The sequence below is a fragment of the Apus apus genome, chromosome 5 (genome assembly GCF_020740795.1).
Source record: "Apus apus isolate bApuApu2 chromosome 5, bApuApu2.pri.cur, whole genome shotgun sequence".
Classification (NCBI taxonomy): domain Eukaryota; kingdom Metazoa; phylum Chordata; class Aves; order Apodiformes; family Apodidae; genus Apus; species Apus apus.
The window spans coordinates 497,525-514,243 of record NC_067286.1 but is presented as its reverse complement, the minus strand read 5'-3'; the positions used below and the strand labels follow the sequence as shown (position 1 = coordinate 514,243).

At 58.5% G+C, this 16,719-nt stretch overlaps 2 protein-coding genes across 2 annotated transcripts; one reads left to right on the top strand and one right to left on the bottom strand.

The window, feature by feature from the left end:
- Nucleotides 1-1,812: 1,812 nt before the first annotated feature.
- Nucleotides 1,813-3,559, top strand: LOC127385445 (E3 ubiquitin-protein ligase RNF8-like). The gene has a single exon (XM_051621203.1). The coding sequence runs from the start codon at nt 2,116-2,118 to the stop codon at nt 3,103-3,105; it is 990 nt and encodes a 329-aa protein (XP_051477163.1). The 5' UTR covers nt 1,813-2,115; the 3' UTR covers nt 3,106-3,559.
- Nucleotides 3,560-5,647: 2,088 nt separating this feature from the next.
- On the bottom strand, nt 5,648-16,502 carry LOC127385441 (SITS-binding protein-like). Its single transcript, XM_051621199.1, has 10 exons — nt 16,044-16,502; nt 13,762-13,933; nt 12,852-13,059; nt 12,570-12,720; nt 11,784-11,966; nt 10,755-11,023; nt 9,134-9,270; nt 7,816-7,937; nt 6,682-6,861; nt 5,648-5,904 (listed from the first exon to the last, which is right to left on the bottom strand). The coding sequence occupies exons 1-10, from the start codon at nt 16,500-16,502 to the stop codon at nt 5,731-5,733; spliced, it is 2,055 nt and encodes a 684-aa protein (XP_051477159.1). The 3' UTR covers nt 5,648-5,730.
- Nucleotides 16,503-16,719: the final 217 nt, after the last annotated feature.

The window sequence follows — 16,719 nt, the reverse complement described above, 5'->3', positions numbered from 1 at the left end:
AGAAGACCCGCCTGGCTGAAGAAAGAAATCTGCTGGCAACTCAGAGGAAAAAGGACAGTTTATGGCCTTTGGAAAAAATGGCAGGCTACTCAGAATGACTTCAAAGATGTCGTGAGGCTGTGCAGGGAATCAGAAGGGCCAAAGCCCAAGCTTGAAATTAATCTGGCTCTGCAGCTGTCAAAGATAACAGGAAATGCTTCCCTAAATAGACTGACAACAAATGGAGGGTTAAGGAGAATCTCTGTCCTTTATTGGATGTAGGGGGAAACACAGTGTTCGGGGGTGAGGAGGAAAGTGAGGTACTTTGCCTCAGCTTTGAGTAGCATGGCCTGTTGTTCACTGGGTCCCCAGACCCCGGATGCTGGAAGACACAGCTGGGGAGCAGTTTGAAGCCCCCAAAATCTGGTGCCTAATATTTGATGTCGTGGAGGCGAGTGCCCCTCAGGCAGCAGTTTCCTGAGGAGGCAGCAGCTGGCTCTGCTGTGCAGAGCCTCACGTCTGGCACCTCACATTCCATGGGTCCCTCTCGGCCGACAAGGAGCTGAAAAGGCCTCGGGCAGAGGAGGCCCAGGGCATTTCTGCAGCTGCACTCCAGGACACACAGAAAACAGTCCCTGTGCCAGCACACACCCACCAAGGCCTCCCTGAGGATGGAGTCCTGGCAGACTGGGCAGTCCAGGTCCTCCGAGGAAGCCAGCGGTGAGGCCTGGGGCACCTGGCTGCTGCTGGCAGCAGGAGAAGAGGAGCCCTGCTTGGTCCTGCTCTGGGTCCCACCCTGCTTTACCTGGTAAATGTGCCTGTTGCCACAGCGCCAGCTGAGGGAAACTGGAGTTTGCTGAGGGAAACGTAGCAGGGAACCAACTGCTAGATGGTTCGATTAGTCTTTCGCCCCTCGAGGTGGGTGGGATGAGCAGTTTGCACGTCACCAGAAGAAGAGGAGGTGAAAAGGCCTCTAGCAGAGGGGAGCCTTGGGTGCAATGGGATTTGCTTTAACTTTTGGTCAGCCGTGAGGTGTTTGGGCAGCATCTAGCTCTTCTGGACTAGATGATGGTTGTAGGCTCCTTCCAGCTGTGCTCCTCTCCTCCTCCTCCTGCTCCTTTCTACCTCCTGCTCCTCTCCTTCTCTCCGCCTGATGTTTAGGAGACTTCAGGTCAGTGCCTGGCACAGAAGCTCCCTCGACCAGCAGTGCTCTCAGCCTCTTCTCACCAGAGAGGTGCTGCAGTCCTGTCAGCACCCCTGTGGCCCCATCTTGGGCTCTCCTCAGCTCCAGACACAATGCACTTGCCAAATGGGACTTCCCCTGCCCCAAGTGGGGGCTTGTGTCTTCTGGGTGTGGTCAGCAACAGCATTATGACATCACCAGAGGGTCACAGGTTGGCATCAGTCCTTTTAAGGCTGGGGCAGCCCAGAAGAGTGACATTGTTGTCCTGAGTCTTGGAGGACAGTTGTCTGCACGTGGGAGGACGAGGGACCCCCCTCCCCCAAGCTCCCTGCTGAGGGCACAGAGAGAATCTTGTGGACAGGGACAGTGGAAGGGCTGGGGGTGCTGGTCCTGACCTGCTGCATCCCCATCCTTGTGCTGGAAAACACTTCCTGGCCTTCCCAGTTCCTGCCTGCATGTCTCAGAGAGGTCAGTCATAGAATCATAGATCTAGCTAATCATATAGTGGTTTCAGTTGGGAGGGACCTTAAAGCCCATCCAGTCCCACCTGCTGCCACGGGCATGGACACCTCGCACTAGACCAGGTTGCTCCAAGCCCCATCCAACCTGGCCTAGAAGGTGCTCTAAGGTCTCCCTGGAGCCTTCTCTTCTCCAGGCTGAACACCCCAACTCTCCCAGCCTGGCTCCAGAGCAGAGCTGCTCCAGCCCTCCCATCATCTCCGTGGCCTCCTCTGGACTCTCTCCAAGAGCTTGTGTCCTTCTTTTGCTGGGGGCTCCAGAGCTGGACACAGTTCTCCAGCTGGGGTCTCAGAACAGCAGCACATTGCAGCCCAATTCCACAGTCACTGCCCTGCCCATAGAGCAGGAGCACACAGGACCCACCTGGTGTCACCTGCAGGTTGTGTCTGTGGGGCAGGTGATGAGCTTTGGATCTCTTCTACTTGCAGCACGAGATGGCATCTGAGGAGGACTGGACAGGGCAGGAGCTGGCAGGGCAGGAAGAGCAGGAGCTGGCAGGGCAGGAAGGGCAGGAGCTGGCAGGGCAGGAAGGGCAGGAGCTGGAAGGGCAGGAAGAGCAGGAGCGGACAGGGCAGGAGCAGACAAGGCAGGCAGGGCAGGAGCAGGCAGGGCAGGAGCAGGCAGGGCAGGAGCAGGCAGGGCAGGAGCAGGCAGGGCAGGAGCAGGCAGGGCAGGAGCAGGCAGGGCACAGCACCCCTCTTCCCGCTGCCAGCACCAGCCACATGCTGCACATCACGCCGCTGGTTCCCTCGGAGGATGTGGAATGCCCGATCTGCCAGGAACCCATCCTCAGTGAGGCCTTTGTGAGCGTGTGCTGGCACAGTTACTGCTTTCTGTGCATCCTGGAGTGGAGCTGCCGGAACGCCGTCTGCCCCCTCTGCCGGAGGCCTTTCCAGCTCCTCTTCCTCCGGGTGGGATCCATCCTGTACGAGGTGCACAACATCTCAGCCTACAGGCGGGACAGAGCCCGGCTCCGCGCTCTGGAGAGGAGGCAGCTGTTTTTCTCCGGGCACCACTACCGCAGGGTCACCAGGATCGACGGCGGCGGCTACGACGGGACCCTGCAGAGGGTCCGGAGCAGGTCCCCAGACGACGGGACCCTGCAGAGGGTCCGGAGCAGGTCCCCAGGGTGGCACCTCAACGGCCTCGCCGAGGCCAGAGGCAGGATCCGAAGCAGGTCCCCGAGGCGGCACCGCGACGGGCAAGGTCGGGCCGGCAGCGGGGGCTCCTCCAGCCGGCAGCACGCCAGGAGCCCAGCCCGCAGCAGGTCCCGCCGCAGCGGGAGGCGAGGGCAGCGGGACCGGGGGCCAGCTCTGAGCCTCGAAAGGGGCGCCCGGGCCTCCTCCAGGAGAAGGCGGCACCGCAGAGGCAGGAGCCGGTCCCGGGACGGGCCCCGCAGCCGCGCTGGGCACGGGGCCTGGTAGCCCTGCCAGGATGGGGAGCGCAGCGCTGCGCCCCGACCGGCGTCCCTGGGGCAGCACGGCCAGCCCGGGGCACAGGAGACCCTCGAGGTGGTGGCTGAGGGACACGTGGATGGAGGCAGAGAGGATCTTCTGGACAGGGACACCAGCAGGGCCAGCGGCGCTGGTCCCGACCCACTGCAGCTCCACCTCTGTGCTGCTCTTGCTGACAGGCTGGGAGGTGCTTTCTTGCCTTCCTAATTCCTGCCTGCACATCTCAGAGGGGTTGGTCACTGCTCTGCCTGGAGAGCAGAAGCACAGACACCCCCTTACGTCCCGTCTGCCCTTTGCAACAGCACAAGCAGAGCCCCGGGGCAGAGCTGGCACCTCTGGTAGCTCCTCACTCTCTCAGCTTTGCTGCTTCCTGCAGGTTGTGTCTCAGGGGCAGGTGATGAGCTTTGAACTCTTCTGTCTGCAGCACCAGATAGCACTGGAGGAGAGCAGGACCAGGCAGGACACCTCTTCTGCTGCCAGCAGCAGCCAGGTGCCCCAGGCCTCACCGCTGGCTTCCTCGGAGGACCTGGACTGCCCAGTCTGCCAGGACTCCATCCTCAGGGAGGCCTTGGTGGGTGTGTGCTGGCACAGGGACTGTTTTCTGTGCATCCTGGAGTGCAGCTGCAGAAATGCCCTCGACCTCCTCTGCCCGAGGCCTTTTCAGCTCCTTGTCGGCCGAGAGGGACCCATGGAATCTGAGGTGCCAGACGTGAAGCTCTGCATAGGAGAGGTTGATGCCCACCTGCAGAAAGGGAGCAGCAGCTTGTTCCTCTGGCCACCAGCACCACAGAGCTGCCAGCAGAGACCATGGTGGTGGCCACGCCAGAGTCCCAGAGAGGGACTGAAGGAGGTCTCTGAGGAGGCATCACAGCAGCCGTGATGGGACCCCAGAGAAGGACCAAAGCTGGTCCCCGAGGCAGCACCTTGCTGCCTGCACCACAGCCCAGAGAGGGACTGAATCAGGTCCAGGAGATAGCACCTCAGTGGCCTCTGTCACCACACCTGGAGCTCAGACTCCTTGAGAAGGAGGTGGCAGCAGAGAAGGGCTTGGGGTGCTGCTTGCCACAAGGGCCAAGCTCCTCTGTCCCAGCAGGACATCAGGCCTCCTCCAGGAGCAGGCTGGGATTCCTCTGTGGAACAGAGCACTGCAAGGACTTGATCCCCCTGCCAGGGAGGGCAATGCAGCATTTGTTCCTGAGGCAGGTCCCTGAGGTGACAGCATGGGGCTCATACCATGGCCCTAGAGAGGGGCTGATCCTGTAGCCTTGCTGGGCTCAGGGCCTGGTAGCTCATGGTGAACCACGGACTCAAGAAGATGGGAAGGGAGCTCTGGAGATCATCTAGGCAAGCCCAGGCAGAGCAGGGGCTGCCCAGGGCTGCTCCCATCAGGCTCTGATGAAGGACAGAGCCTCCAGACCCTTCTGGGCAGCCTCTGCCAGGCCTTGACCTCCCTCCAAATAAATGAGTTTTATGTTAGGGTCAGTGAGAGGCTCCTTTATGTCCGTTTGCGCCCATTGAAGTGTCTGAGGAGCTCTGGTAGGTGTTTGGAAATGGCCTAGGCCCCTGGTTGTGCCTTGGTCATACTCACCAGCCCCCATCAGCCTCACCTCTATCTGCTGCCCCCAGACCCATCCCGTAGCTCTCTGGATGAGGGAAGGAGCTGAGGGGCTCCCACCTCCCCCCCAGCTCTTCACCTCTCAGCTCTTTAGGCTTCTGCACCTGAAACCCCTTTGTTCAGGTTGTTGTGCTTTCCCTCACATCATTCTCAGAGAGGAATTGCCAGGAGGAGCTGGTACCCCTGAAATCTCAGGTTTTCAGCAGAGCTGTTGCTTGGCACAGCCACAGTTTTCCACACAAACCCCAGGTGGTGGGTGTTGCTGTTCATCACTGGAAGCTGGTAGAGCCACTCCTGGGCTCCCTGGAGTTTTTCTCCCCCAGAAACCTGTTTCCAGTAGACCTGGAGTTGCCCCAGCTCCCCCACTATCCTCAAAGTCGGGGTCTTGCTACTACAGGCTCTCCTGGGGGAGCACCCCCAGCCCCAGAAGCATGTGGCACAGGGGTGTCCGTGCACAGGACCAAGCTGCCCTAGCTGGCTGTGCCTCTAAGATCCTTTCTTTCCATGCAGAACATCCCATCTGGTATGACCTGCTGTTTGTTTCTCTCCTGTTCTGCAGAATCCACTCTCTGGCCAAGGCAGCAGCTTTGAGCGTGGTGCCAGGGACCTGGAAGTGCTGGATGTGCCCACCTAAACACACACAAGTGCTTCACTGGGAAAACCCTGGAAAAGACAGAGGTCAGCATTCTGCACGGAGGTACCTTTGTGCCAAAGCTGTATTTCTGCTGCTGGAGAATAACAAAAGATCCAAACAATTTCTGCTGAAATAAAAATAACCCCCACCCCCCCCCCAAAAAAAAAAAAACCACAACAAAACAAAAAACCCGAACAAAACCCAAACACCAAACCAAACCCCACAAAAACAAAGGCTCTTGGAAAAGTGCAAATAGGCTGAAACAGTCTGAAGGCAGAGGCAGCACGTTGGGGCAGTGCTGCTCTGGAAGAGGTCACCTGCCCAAGGGCTGGGGCAGTGGGTGAACTCAGGAGGTCTTGACAAAAACTGGCACCTCTGTGAGACCAGCAGAGTAATTCCTGAGGATGGTGCCCCCGTCAAACAGGCGGGCAGTGCTGGTGTCCCTCCACAGGTGTCCTGCTCCAGGCAGGTAGATATCTCGCCACGTGTGTCCTCTCTCTGTTACAGGGGCCACCAGGACCTGCAGGGAGAAGAAGAAGACAGAGCAGTGTAGCAGCTGGAGCCAAGCAAAGCTCCAGGGATGTGGGCAACCACAGGGGATCCCCGAAGAGCAAGTCTGGCTCCTGGCTGCCAGCAGGAACATCCATCCAGCAGGGACCAAAGCTGGGGAGGACAAGGCTTCTGCAATGGCAGGGAGAATTCTTTTCTGTTAGATCAAGACACAAGCTCCTACTGAGCTTTGCTTTTGGCTTTGGGATGTATTTTGGGGTGGCAGTGTCAGCACGATTAGCAGCCACCCCCATGTCAGGATGGCTGAGCACGTTGCTGCAAAACCAATGCAATGGGATGAACTGAGGGTTATGTTTGAATGAAAAAATAGCCAACTATAGGAACTGTTAAAGTCTTAGAGCTGCTGGATCCTGCTTCCAGGCAAAGCAGGAGGGACAAAGATAAAGTGATGCTGCTGCACAAAATAAAAAGCCTCCTTGCAAAAATGGGAGGACGTGGCATAACTTTCTTCCAGAAAAGTCTTTTTCAGGAGGCCTGAATTGCCTTTCCGAGAGTCCTGACTTAAAGCAGCCACAGTTCACATCAAACATGGTGCCATCTCGGTGCTAGATGGAGACTTTGTGGGATCAGGGGGGCACCTCTGCAGGGAAGACAACAGCAGCGACTTCCCCCGCTGCACAAGCCGCAGGCAACGCGTGGAAACACCGGATGTGCGAGGAGCATTCACTGAATCTACCTGCTTCACCCCCAGTTCCCTCTGGGGGGGTCCAGCCCCTCCTTCTCCTACCTCATCTCCAATGAGGAATTCGTCCTCGATGGCGAAGGCGGCGGGGTCGGTGGGGCTGAGCCACCAGGCGGGGCGGAAGATGGGGTGTCCCAGGCGGAGCCATTCCTCGCTGGATCTCAGCAGCAGCGGCACAACGAAGTCCCGGTGCCTCTGGATGCACTGCCGGGTGAGGTTCAGCACCTGCGGCGCGGGGGGAGGGAGGGAGGCTGAAGGACACCTCCCCCTGTACTCCCGGTTTTCAGAATCGCTCCCCCCTGCAGGTGATGTGCCTGGGAAAATGGCTCCAACTGCTCCAAAAGATCTGGAAGGTGACTCTGCAGCCTCTGCCCTCCTGTGGGTCTTAACTATGGGATCAAACTGGAGTGGAACAGCTCCAGCAGCAGAAGGGACCGGGGCAGAGACAGGCCAGGGTTGCTGTCCCTTCCTCAGGTGCCAGGGGACCAGCAGCCAAGGGCAAAGCCACAAAAACTCCTGTTCATTTTGCAGCAAAAACACAGCTGGGAGTGCCCAGCGCTGTGGTTGCTGAGGCAGGGGTGGGATTCTGAGGGCAGGAAGGGCAGGACAGGGAGTTTCAGCCTCAGCTTTCCCCAGTAGGGACCTGGATGCCTTTTGGTGATGTTTGTCATATCAGCAGAGTGTAGAATGGTTTGGATTGGGAGGGACCTTAAAGCTTATCCAGTCCCACCCCCCTGCATGGGCAGGGACACCTCCCACCAGCCCAGGCTGCTCCAAGCCCCATCCAACCTGCCCTTCAACACTGCCAGGGATGGGGCAGCCACAGCTTCCCTGGGCAGCCTGGGCCAGGGTCTCGCCACCCTCACAGCACAGAATTTCCTCCTCAGATCTCAACTCAATCTCCCTCTTCCAGTTTTCATCCATCCTCCCTTGTCCCATCCTTCCCTGCCCTTGTCCCAAGCCCCTCCCCAGCTTTCCTGGAGCCCCTTCAGGCACTGGAAGGTGCTCTAAGGTCTCCCTGGAGCCTTCTCTTCTCCAGGCTGAACACCACAACTCTCCCAGCCTGGCTCCAGAGCAGAGCTGCTCCAGCTCTCAGATCATCTCCAGGGCCTCCTCTAGGCTTGCTCCAAGAGATCCAAGGGACATAGTGACCTCCTCTGCAGGGCATGGGGGACATACCCAGGTGTCACAGCAGATCCAGGGTGGTGTGCTGAAGGCCATCACGGGGAGGAACGTCACGATCTGCAGCCACCGCACGTACAGCTCCGGGTCCCCCGGGGTGTCACCAGCCAGACTCCCTCCTGCCAGGGACAAAGAGCTGAGTGAAGCTGCTTGGGGACATCTCATCGTGGAATGAATCCCAAGTGACCTGCTCTCCCTGCAGCCAGAAGTTGTTACCCCATGGCAAAAGGAGCTGGATTCTCCTCACCCGTGCAGTTCTTCCTTGAGCCCCATCAGATGTCCACCAGACACCCATCCCTGGCTGGTTTAGGACCAGACATGCTGGGGATGATACCTCAGGAGTTTCTAAACTGTAGCAGAATGCTATAAAAGGGGATTTCTTTCCTTCAAAGAAGAGTTTTGGGAAAGTGCTGGACTTCCCTGCCACTTTGATGTGTAAAGATGAAGCATGATGGGTATGAACTCCTGTAATTTGGATCCTTTGAAATTCATAGTGGAAAGTGGTGGGAAAACAGAGTATAGGTAACTGATTAAACAGAAACATGTGGTGGAAGGGACCCCAGTTCCCCTCTGAAGCACCAGAGAGGAGCTTGGGAAGGATGGGAGAGGGTGGGATGGGACAGGGAAAGGGACATGAAGCCCTTGGGGCTGGAGTGTTCCAGGAGCTGTCGCTCTAAAAGCCTGGTGCAGCTTCCCCTAGAAATGGCACAAACCCCCCAGTGCTGAGGGCTCATCCAGAGCCCCCACTGAGCCCCGTTTCTTCCAGAGCCTCTTCCCACCTGAGTGGCCCCTGTGCCCTCCTGCAGCCCCCGATGGACCACACACCCAGCAGCACTCGGGCACCTCTCTGGGCAGGGAGCTGGCACAGCACTGCCTCAGCCTCATTTCCTAAGGAGAGCTGGCTAAAAATAGAGGCTAAATTGAGAAGCTGCTCAGCATCCCCTTTCCCAGGGCCTGGCTCTTCTTGTGCAGCCTCCACGTGCTGGGGACATGTTAAACACAGATCAGCCCCCGTTAAAGGATCGTTTCTCAGCTCCCCAGTGAAGCAGCTCTGCAAAGGGCAGCCCCACAGGCCCGGCTGCTTCTGGGGCTGCCCGGGAACATTTACAGCATGACTTTTTGTTTTCAGCTCCTCGCTCAGTTCCCTAGTAACATTCAACCCAATCAAGTCAGCCTGGGGGAAAACTGGGTACCAGGAACCAAGTCCTTCAAGCACCCATAGAGCCCTCCTAAGGCAGGGGGTGCAAACACCCCGAGCAACCTCTGCAGAAAAGCCAGGAGTGGGGGAGAGGGAAAGCGGGAAATAAATCCTTACCTACTGCGTCGGGGATGAAGAAGTTGTAGCCCAGGAGGCTGTAGTGCAGCACGGAGGGGATGAGCCCCTTCAGCCCAGCGTGGCTCCAGTCTGAGCGCAGGGGGCTCATCTGGATGAAGAGTGGGAGGTGGCTGGACCTGGGGACAAACACACCCCCAGGCTGTCACAGGGCTGGTGGCAGCCCGAGCTCCCGCTGCCTCGGCAGTCCCAGGGTCAGGGACAGGTTTCTCCAACCCCTTGGCATCCCTGTTGGAGGGAAACCAGTGCTCCTAGAACCACTCCCACCACCGTGCCTGCCAGATCTGGTAACTCCAGACCTCCTCCTCCTCCCTGAGTCCCTTATTCAGACTTTCCTTCTCCTGGCTTGACCTCATGAGGACCACGGTTTGACGGCCCACCTTGATGGCAGCTCAGCATGCTCTGGGTTGTAGCCCTGCTGTCCCTCCTTCTCACATGGCAGCACCAACCCTGGTGGGAAGATGCTCAGAAAAACCATACTCAGGACACCAGCTGGGGTGTTATTTTTTTTCTCCAGCAACATTTCTATGCCTTAGGTTTCCCTGGAGGGTGCAGGGGTGCTGTCATCAAGCAGCCCAGTGCAGGAGACAGTGTTTCTGGTGGCAATAAAGGGTTAAATCTAGATCTTAATTATGAGCTTTGGCTTGAAAAATGGTCTGGAACTCATCTAACCAAGGGGTGGGGCTGGTCTGAGTCTGCTTGCCCCTAGAGCTTGGTTGTCTCCTCACCCCCCACCTGGGTGCTGACTCCCCAAAGGTCTCCCAGGGACACTTTCATCTCAGGAGGTGGTGAGGCTGACGTGATGGTTTATGAAACACTCCTGGCCTGGAAACTGCCCAGCAGGAAAAGCATGATCCTAGGTGGTTAGAAAAAGGGCTGTTTCCACCACCCTGGATTTGCAGATGGCTCAGTAAGAGCCCATCACTGCCCTGTCATCTGCAGCTCTGCCTTTTCTTTGGAAATGAGCTATTTAGAAGTTGTTAGAAGTTGCCTTCTCATGCAATTTGCCATCAATGTCTCATTCACACCACAAAACAAGTGATTTTGAATCAGGCTGCATGTCCCTTTGCAACTGCCAAGTGTAAAAATAATGGGAAAAAAAGACATTTCAGTGGGGTTTTTTGTGCCTTTAGGTGAAGGGTCTCCAGGCAGGTCCCAACTGCTGAGAACACGTTTACCCTGCTAGGGACCATGTGAACATGAGGAGTCAGAAAACGGCAGCTGTTTGACCCCACAAGCAAATACCAGCGTGGGGGTTTGGCCAAGACTCCAGGGTTCACCCTGTCCCTCCCGCAGCAGAAGCAGGGACCTGGTGCTTGACCAGCCATAAATGACAAGATGTGTTTTTATAGCATCTGGTATTAACACATTTAAAGAGCTTTTATGCTCCGAGATGTTAAAAATAATTAAAACTCTCCAGGAGAGCAAGGAAGAGGGGGGTATGAGAATGACCCCTCCCTAGTTATTGCCTTAGACCTCCTCCCTGCTGGCCCCCCGGGTGCTGAACAGCCTCTGGGCACCCCAAGGGCACATTTAAGCATCACCTTGCCCCTCTCCCAAGGTGCCATCAGCTCCAGCACAGCATCTCCCCCTCAGTACCCACCTGGTACCAGCACTGATGACAGTGGCATTTCCCAGCATGGCAAGTGCTGCTGCCAGCACCTGGGTGTACTGGTCGCCCTGCAGCTCAGCAGGAGGTGGCAGAGCTTGCTCCAGGAAGGTGTTCCCCTCAGCACCCTCGAAGACCACGTAGGTGGCTCCCAGCTCCTGCTGCAGGCGCTGGGCACGTGCCAGGTACCAGCTCAGGGCCTCCTCACTGGTGACGTTCAGGCGGGCACAAAGCTGCCCCTTCCACATGGTCAGCAGTGGGACCTGGGGCAGAGGGGGGAAAATGCCCATCAGACTCTTAAAGTGCCCATCAGACTCTGAAAATGTCCCACCAGCCCCCGGTGTGAGGCTGGAGGCTGCCAGCTCTGCCCACCTCCTGGCACTATCACACTGCAACCCATACAGGTGTGAACCCCCTTCCAACCCCATCCCTCCAAAAAAAAATAATCCCTGAGCTGGTGGCAAATTGGCAAACCATTAACACGGCTGCCAGAGCTTCTGAATAGGGTGAGGGGGAATGGGTTTAACCTGGGAGAGGGGAGATTTACGTTAGACATGAGGAAGAAATTCTGGGCTGTGAGGGTGGTGAGACCCTGGCCCAGGCTGCCCAGAGAAGCTGTGGCTGCCCCATCCCTGGCAGTGTTGAAGGGCAGGTTGGATGGGGCTTGGAGCAGCCTGGGCTGGTGGGAGGTGTCCCTGCCCATGCAGGGGTGGGACTGGGTGGGCTTTAAGGTCTCTCCAACCCAAACCAGTCTGGGATTCTAAGGAAAAAGGGAACTGGGGGGATTTTTCTGAACATTGGCAACTATATATATAAAAAAAACCAAACCAAAACAAAAACCCACAACAACATATTTTGGAAGTGGAAATTCAAAAGCTGCTTCCTTTTACAACAGAAGAGAAGCTGCTCCCCTGGACCTCGCTTTGCCCCCAGCACAGGAGGGCCGGGTTGTCCCCCTCGGCAGGTGTTTATCCAGCTCTCATTTCGATTTTTGGGTGGAGGGGTGGGAGGAGGGTCCCGTACCGAGCAGCCCCCGGGGCGGGGCTGGAGGCTGAGCCAGGAGCTGGCCCGGCCGTCCCGCAGGGAGCGCAGGAAGAGCGGGGAGGCCACGGGGGCGTAGGGGGACAGCGTGATGGAGAGCTGCAGGGGGGCCACCAGCGAGGGGGCCCCGGAGCCCCCCGCCTCCTGCCCCCGGGGCATGTCGTCCTGCAGGGGGAGAGACAGAAAACAGGTGATTTTTTTCTACGAGTGGGCAAAGGCACCGAGCACCGGCTGCTCTGTCACTGCCCGTCTGGGGCGAGTCCCCAAGCCGAGTGTCTCTCCTGGCGCTTACAGCCCCCACCCCACCTTTTACACATAGGGCTGGGGGCGTGAGGGGAGTTTAGCCTGGGGAAAAGGAGGCTGAAGGGAGACCTTTAGCTCTGCAAATTCCTGAGAGGAGGTTGGAGCCAGGGAGTGTGTGGGGGTCAGTCTTTTTTCCCCAGGAACAAGTGATGAGACAGGAGGCAACATCCTCAAGCTGCTCCAGGGGAGGCTGAGGTTGGATCTGGGGAACAATTCCTTCCCCCAAAGGGCTGTCAGGGCCTGGCCCAGGCTGCCCAGGGCAGGGGGGGAGTCCCCATCCCTGGGGGGGTTTCCAAGCCCTGGAGATGGTGCTGAGGGACACGGGGCAGGGGTGGCCTGGGCAGGGCTGGGGGAACGGGTGGGCTGGAGGGTCTGAAAGGGCTTTTCCAGCCAAAGCAATTCCATGGATGGAAGGTGCCCAGAGCAGCTCCCTCTTGCCGTGTGAGCCGGCAGGACGGGACGTACCGTGGCGGTGAGGACAGCGGTGCCGCGCTCCCCCAGCGCCAGGACCCCCTCCTGCAGCCCGTGCCTCTTCAGCCTCCTGGCCAGAGACCTCAAACCTCGCTTGATTTTGGCAACCGAGCCCTCCGGGCCGTGATACTTCCAGACCGGAGCCCTACGGTGAGAAGAACGGGGGAGGCGAGGGACGTTTACACCTTGTGCCGGCACCAGATGCCCCGGCCAACGACGAGGACAAAAGCTTGGAAAAGAGCCCCGGAGGAAGGAGGGAAGGAAGGAGCAGCTCACCTCAGCAGCGCCGTGTCCGGCCGGGCCCGGGGCAGCCCCCCGAGCTGGCTGCCCACCGAGCGCTGCGCGGCCGCCACGTCGGGGCTGAGGCAGAGGCGGTAGCGCAGCGGGACCGCGGCCCCTCCGGCCGGAGTCCCCAGGCAGAAGTGCTGGTTGCTCTCCAGAGACAGGAAGAGGGGCACGTCGGGGGCCACCGTCACTGTCACCCCTGCCGGGAGAGAAGAGGGGAAACAGTCTCAGCGAGCGTCAGGTTCCTTCCCCTCTGTCCTGGCGCTGGGGACAGGGCCCGAGCCGGCTTCCCGGGCTGCTCCCAGCCGTGCTAGCACATCCCCACTCTCTGCTTCTGCCTCTCCCTTTTCAATTTTTTCCCTTCAGAAGCCTGCCGAGGGCAGGGTTTGTCCCTTTCCTTGCCTTGCTGCTCCAGCAGCACCTTCAGCTGAATTTGGGGGCATACTCGAAGCTTGGTGTCCTGCAGAATAATCCAAATATCCACCCAAAAAATGACCACAGCAACGGAACTCGTGCCTGCACCCAGCATCGGGGACCCATCTGCTCAGGGTGAAGCCTCTCCAGAGGGGCCAGAGGATGCGGTGACAGCCACAGATCCCTGCTGGAAAAACAAACGGCACCGGGAGCAGGGGGTTCCCCAGGGCCAGCCCCAGCACTCAGGCACCAACTCGGAAGTGCAGGTGAGGAGCGCGGAGGTTTAATACCCCGGCCTTTTCCACGGGGATGGGCAGGGTGGGAGCGGTCCCTTGTGTCCTGCTGTGTCAGTGCACTTGTAGGGTATTTTAACCTCGGAGACACCTACCCCGGGCTCAGCCTGGTTGCTCTACAGGCAAGGAGGGGAGGGATGGAGAAACCCAGGGGTTAAAGCAGTGGGGTGTGGGACAGGGAAGGGCACCATTACCTGTTGAGCCTAAGAAGTATCTGTCCAGAACAGGCCCGAATCCGCCGGGATTCCTGCCGAGGTCTCCGCTGACGAAGGGCTGGGCTGGGCTCTCGGCCCCGTTGAGGGGCCAGCGGGGGGCGCGGGTGCTCGCCCCGCCGAACCAGGAGATGTTGGCCATGGAGAAGCAATCCTGCTCAGAGTTGGCAGATGGCGTAAGGGCAGGAAGAGGGAAGAAAAATAATAAAAAAAAATAATCATGGCAAGAGTCAAGAGTACAAGGTATGCACTTCATCTTGAAGAGACAAAAAAGCGCTTTAACTTGCTAATTACAGCCAAAGGCAACGATTTTTCCTCCTTCCCCCCTTGCGTGCCTGCGTCCAACATCCTCCAGGTGGAGGGATGTAAAAATCCCACCACAGGAATAAAACTCTATACCTGAAACACTACAGCTTCCTTTAAAACAAAAAGAAAATTATACGTAGGAATAATAAAATAACTCCTCCCCGAAGCCTGCCTGTTTCAGGCAGATGAGCTTAAACTTGCTGTGAAGCAGCTGGGTGACCAAGAGGTGCCCCCCCCCCCCTCACCCCCAAGAGCCTCTTCTCACATCTCAGTACCTGCCCACCACTACCGAAGGGAAGGAGCTTTGGAATTCCCAGCTGAATTTGCAGCTCTCCCCACCTGCACACACGCAGGGAGGTGTTTCCCCTGCCACAGGGCCCATCCTAGTAGCACCAGTGTCCTGGGGTAACAGGAGGTTTCTGCTTTCTCCCGAGGCAAACTCCTCCCGGAGCTCTGACAGTAAGAAGCACTTTCCTCAGGCACTTTTCACAGGGCTGGGGGGGCAGCGAGCCATCCCCAAATGCTGCTGGCCAGGGGGACATGCCCATCCTCAACCCACCTTCTGTCAGAAAACACCAGCTTTCCCTTCAGAGCCTCTGAATGTCCTGCCAGAGCAGGATCAGCAGGGCTTAGCATCCCTCGTGACTGCACACGCTGGGACAGGCTTCTCCAAAAGCCCCCCGAGGATCCGGGGCTGCAGGCTGGGGTGGGCAAAGCACCAGCACCCCCCAACCCCCCACCCGTCACCCCGACCCCAGCCCCAGGCCGGGGCAGCAGCCCCGGGAGCCCTCGGCTTGTTCTTGCCGTGGGGGCAGAGAGAGGTTAAGTCTCATTAAGGGGTGGGGAGAGGAGGTGTAAATTATTAAAGTGGAAACCCTGGAGGCTCCGATGGCTGTGCCAGGTGTCAGCTGAACGAGTTGCACCAGCCGGGGGTGGGGGGGAGAAAAAAAAATGTCCTTTCTTAACTCTTACATTTCACCAGATCATATTGTCCAAGAGTTCAGGGTTTTTTTTTTGGGGGGGGGGTTTAAGTGGAAAAAAAACCCGATTCTATCTTACCCATCCTCTCAACCACCCCAAATGATGTTGGGAAACCGGCCCCATGTGCCACAGCTGGGCTCAAGAAACACCTTCCACCACCCCAAACAACATCAATAGGTGATTTAGGGCTAAAAGGGGAAAATCCCCCCTCGCTGCAGGATCCCATCCCACTCCCTCAGCTGTCCCAAGAGCCCCCACGGTCTGACAGGGTTTTTCCTTCCCCTCCCTACTGCCTGTTTTCAGAGTCTGCTTTCATTTAACTGAGGGTGAAAACTGGGAAGGACACAAGAAAAAGCAAAAAACCCCATAAATGTTTGCAGCAGCAGAGATGGAGGAATCCCATCCCGAGAGAGCTGCTCATTGTGTCTGTGGTTGGAAGGGACCTTCCGAGCTCCTGGGACTCTCGCCAGCATTGTGATCTGAAGTGGTTATTTATTTGGTCTCTATATAAACATGGTTCTCCCACCCCGGGGGTCACCAACGTGGCCCCAGGAGGAGGCAGCCACAGCCCTGCTGTGATTTTGGGGTTAGCATCAGGGCACAAGGGGCTTTTCCCAGCCAGGGCCCTCCAGCTACTGGAGGCTTTGGAAGGTGGAGCTTCCATGACCACAGGTGCCCAGGGAAGCTGTGGCTGCCCCATCCCTGGCAGTGTTGAAGGGCAGGTTGGATGGGGCTTGGAGCAGCCTGGGCTGGTGGGAGGTGTCCCTGCCCATGCGGGGGGGGTGGGAGTGGGTGATCTTTAAGGTCCCTTCAACCCAAACCATTCCACGAGTCTATGGTGTGACTCATAACCCTGCTGGGCAACGCTGCCTTCAGTCCAGACCTTCCCCGTTTTGGGTCATTTTCCCCCCAGGCTCCACGGTTCAGAGAAGGGTCCCGGGGGGGGGAAGGATGGGGTTGTGTGCGTGTCCCGTTACCTTCAGCCTGACGTCGGGGCGCAGGGGGGTCCAGCGGACGCTGTAGCACTCGGTGGCGGGGTCTGGCGGCTGCTCGAGGGACACCCGCAGCTCGGCGTCCTCCTCCCAGGCGTAGCAGAAGAGGCGGCCGTCGTGCCAGCAGTGGTCCCGGGGCGGGGGGGGCTCTGCGGCCGGCACCCCCCCCACCGCGATCACCGCCGCCGTCCGCCCCCCCGGCAGCCCCCGCAGCAGCAGAGCCCCCCGCCGCCGCTCCCACAGCACCCCCGCCGCGCCCCCCCGCAGCACCCACTCCTCCGGGGACTGCTCCAGCGCCTGCCAGGAGATGATGCCGATGGTCATGGCGAAGAAGACGGCCACGCCGAGGCAGCCCAGGGCGCCTTTCCAGGGCTCCGTCATCTCCCTGATGCCCGAGGTCCAAGCGGCCTCGGGGATTTGGCCGGCGGGGCGGGCGAGGGGCATGGTGCGGCGGGGATGCTCGGGCTCCTCTTCCTCTCCCCTCCTGCAGCAGCACCAGAAAGAAAACCCTCTGCTTGGAGGGCTCCCAAGGAGTATCAAAAGAAAGAAAGAAAAAAAAAAAAGTTGGTTGGTTTTTTTTTAAGCCGCAGCTCTTCTCCCCGCGCAGTATCCCGGGGGTCGGGGGAGCCTCCTCTGCAGCCCCCGCTGCGGGGCTCGGCCA

Coding starts and splice junctions, on each gene's coding strand:
- LOC127385445 (XM_051621203.1), top strand. CDS start 2,116: ATGGCATCTGAGGAGGACTGGACAGGGCAGGAGCTGGCAGGGCAGGAA.
- LOC127385441 (XM_051621199.1), bottom strand. CDS start 16,502: ATGCCCCTCGCCCGCCCCGCCGGCCAAATCCCCGAGGCCGCTTGGACC. Junction 9,271..10,754: donor GTCATCAGTGCTGGTACCAG/GTGGGTACTGAG, acceptor GTTTGTCCCCAG/GTCCAGCCACCTCCCACTCT. Junction 5,905..6,681: donor AATTCCTCATTGGAGATGAG/GTAGGAGAAGGA, acceptor TTCTCCCTGCAG/GTCCTGGTGGCCCCTGTAAC.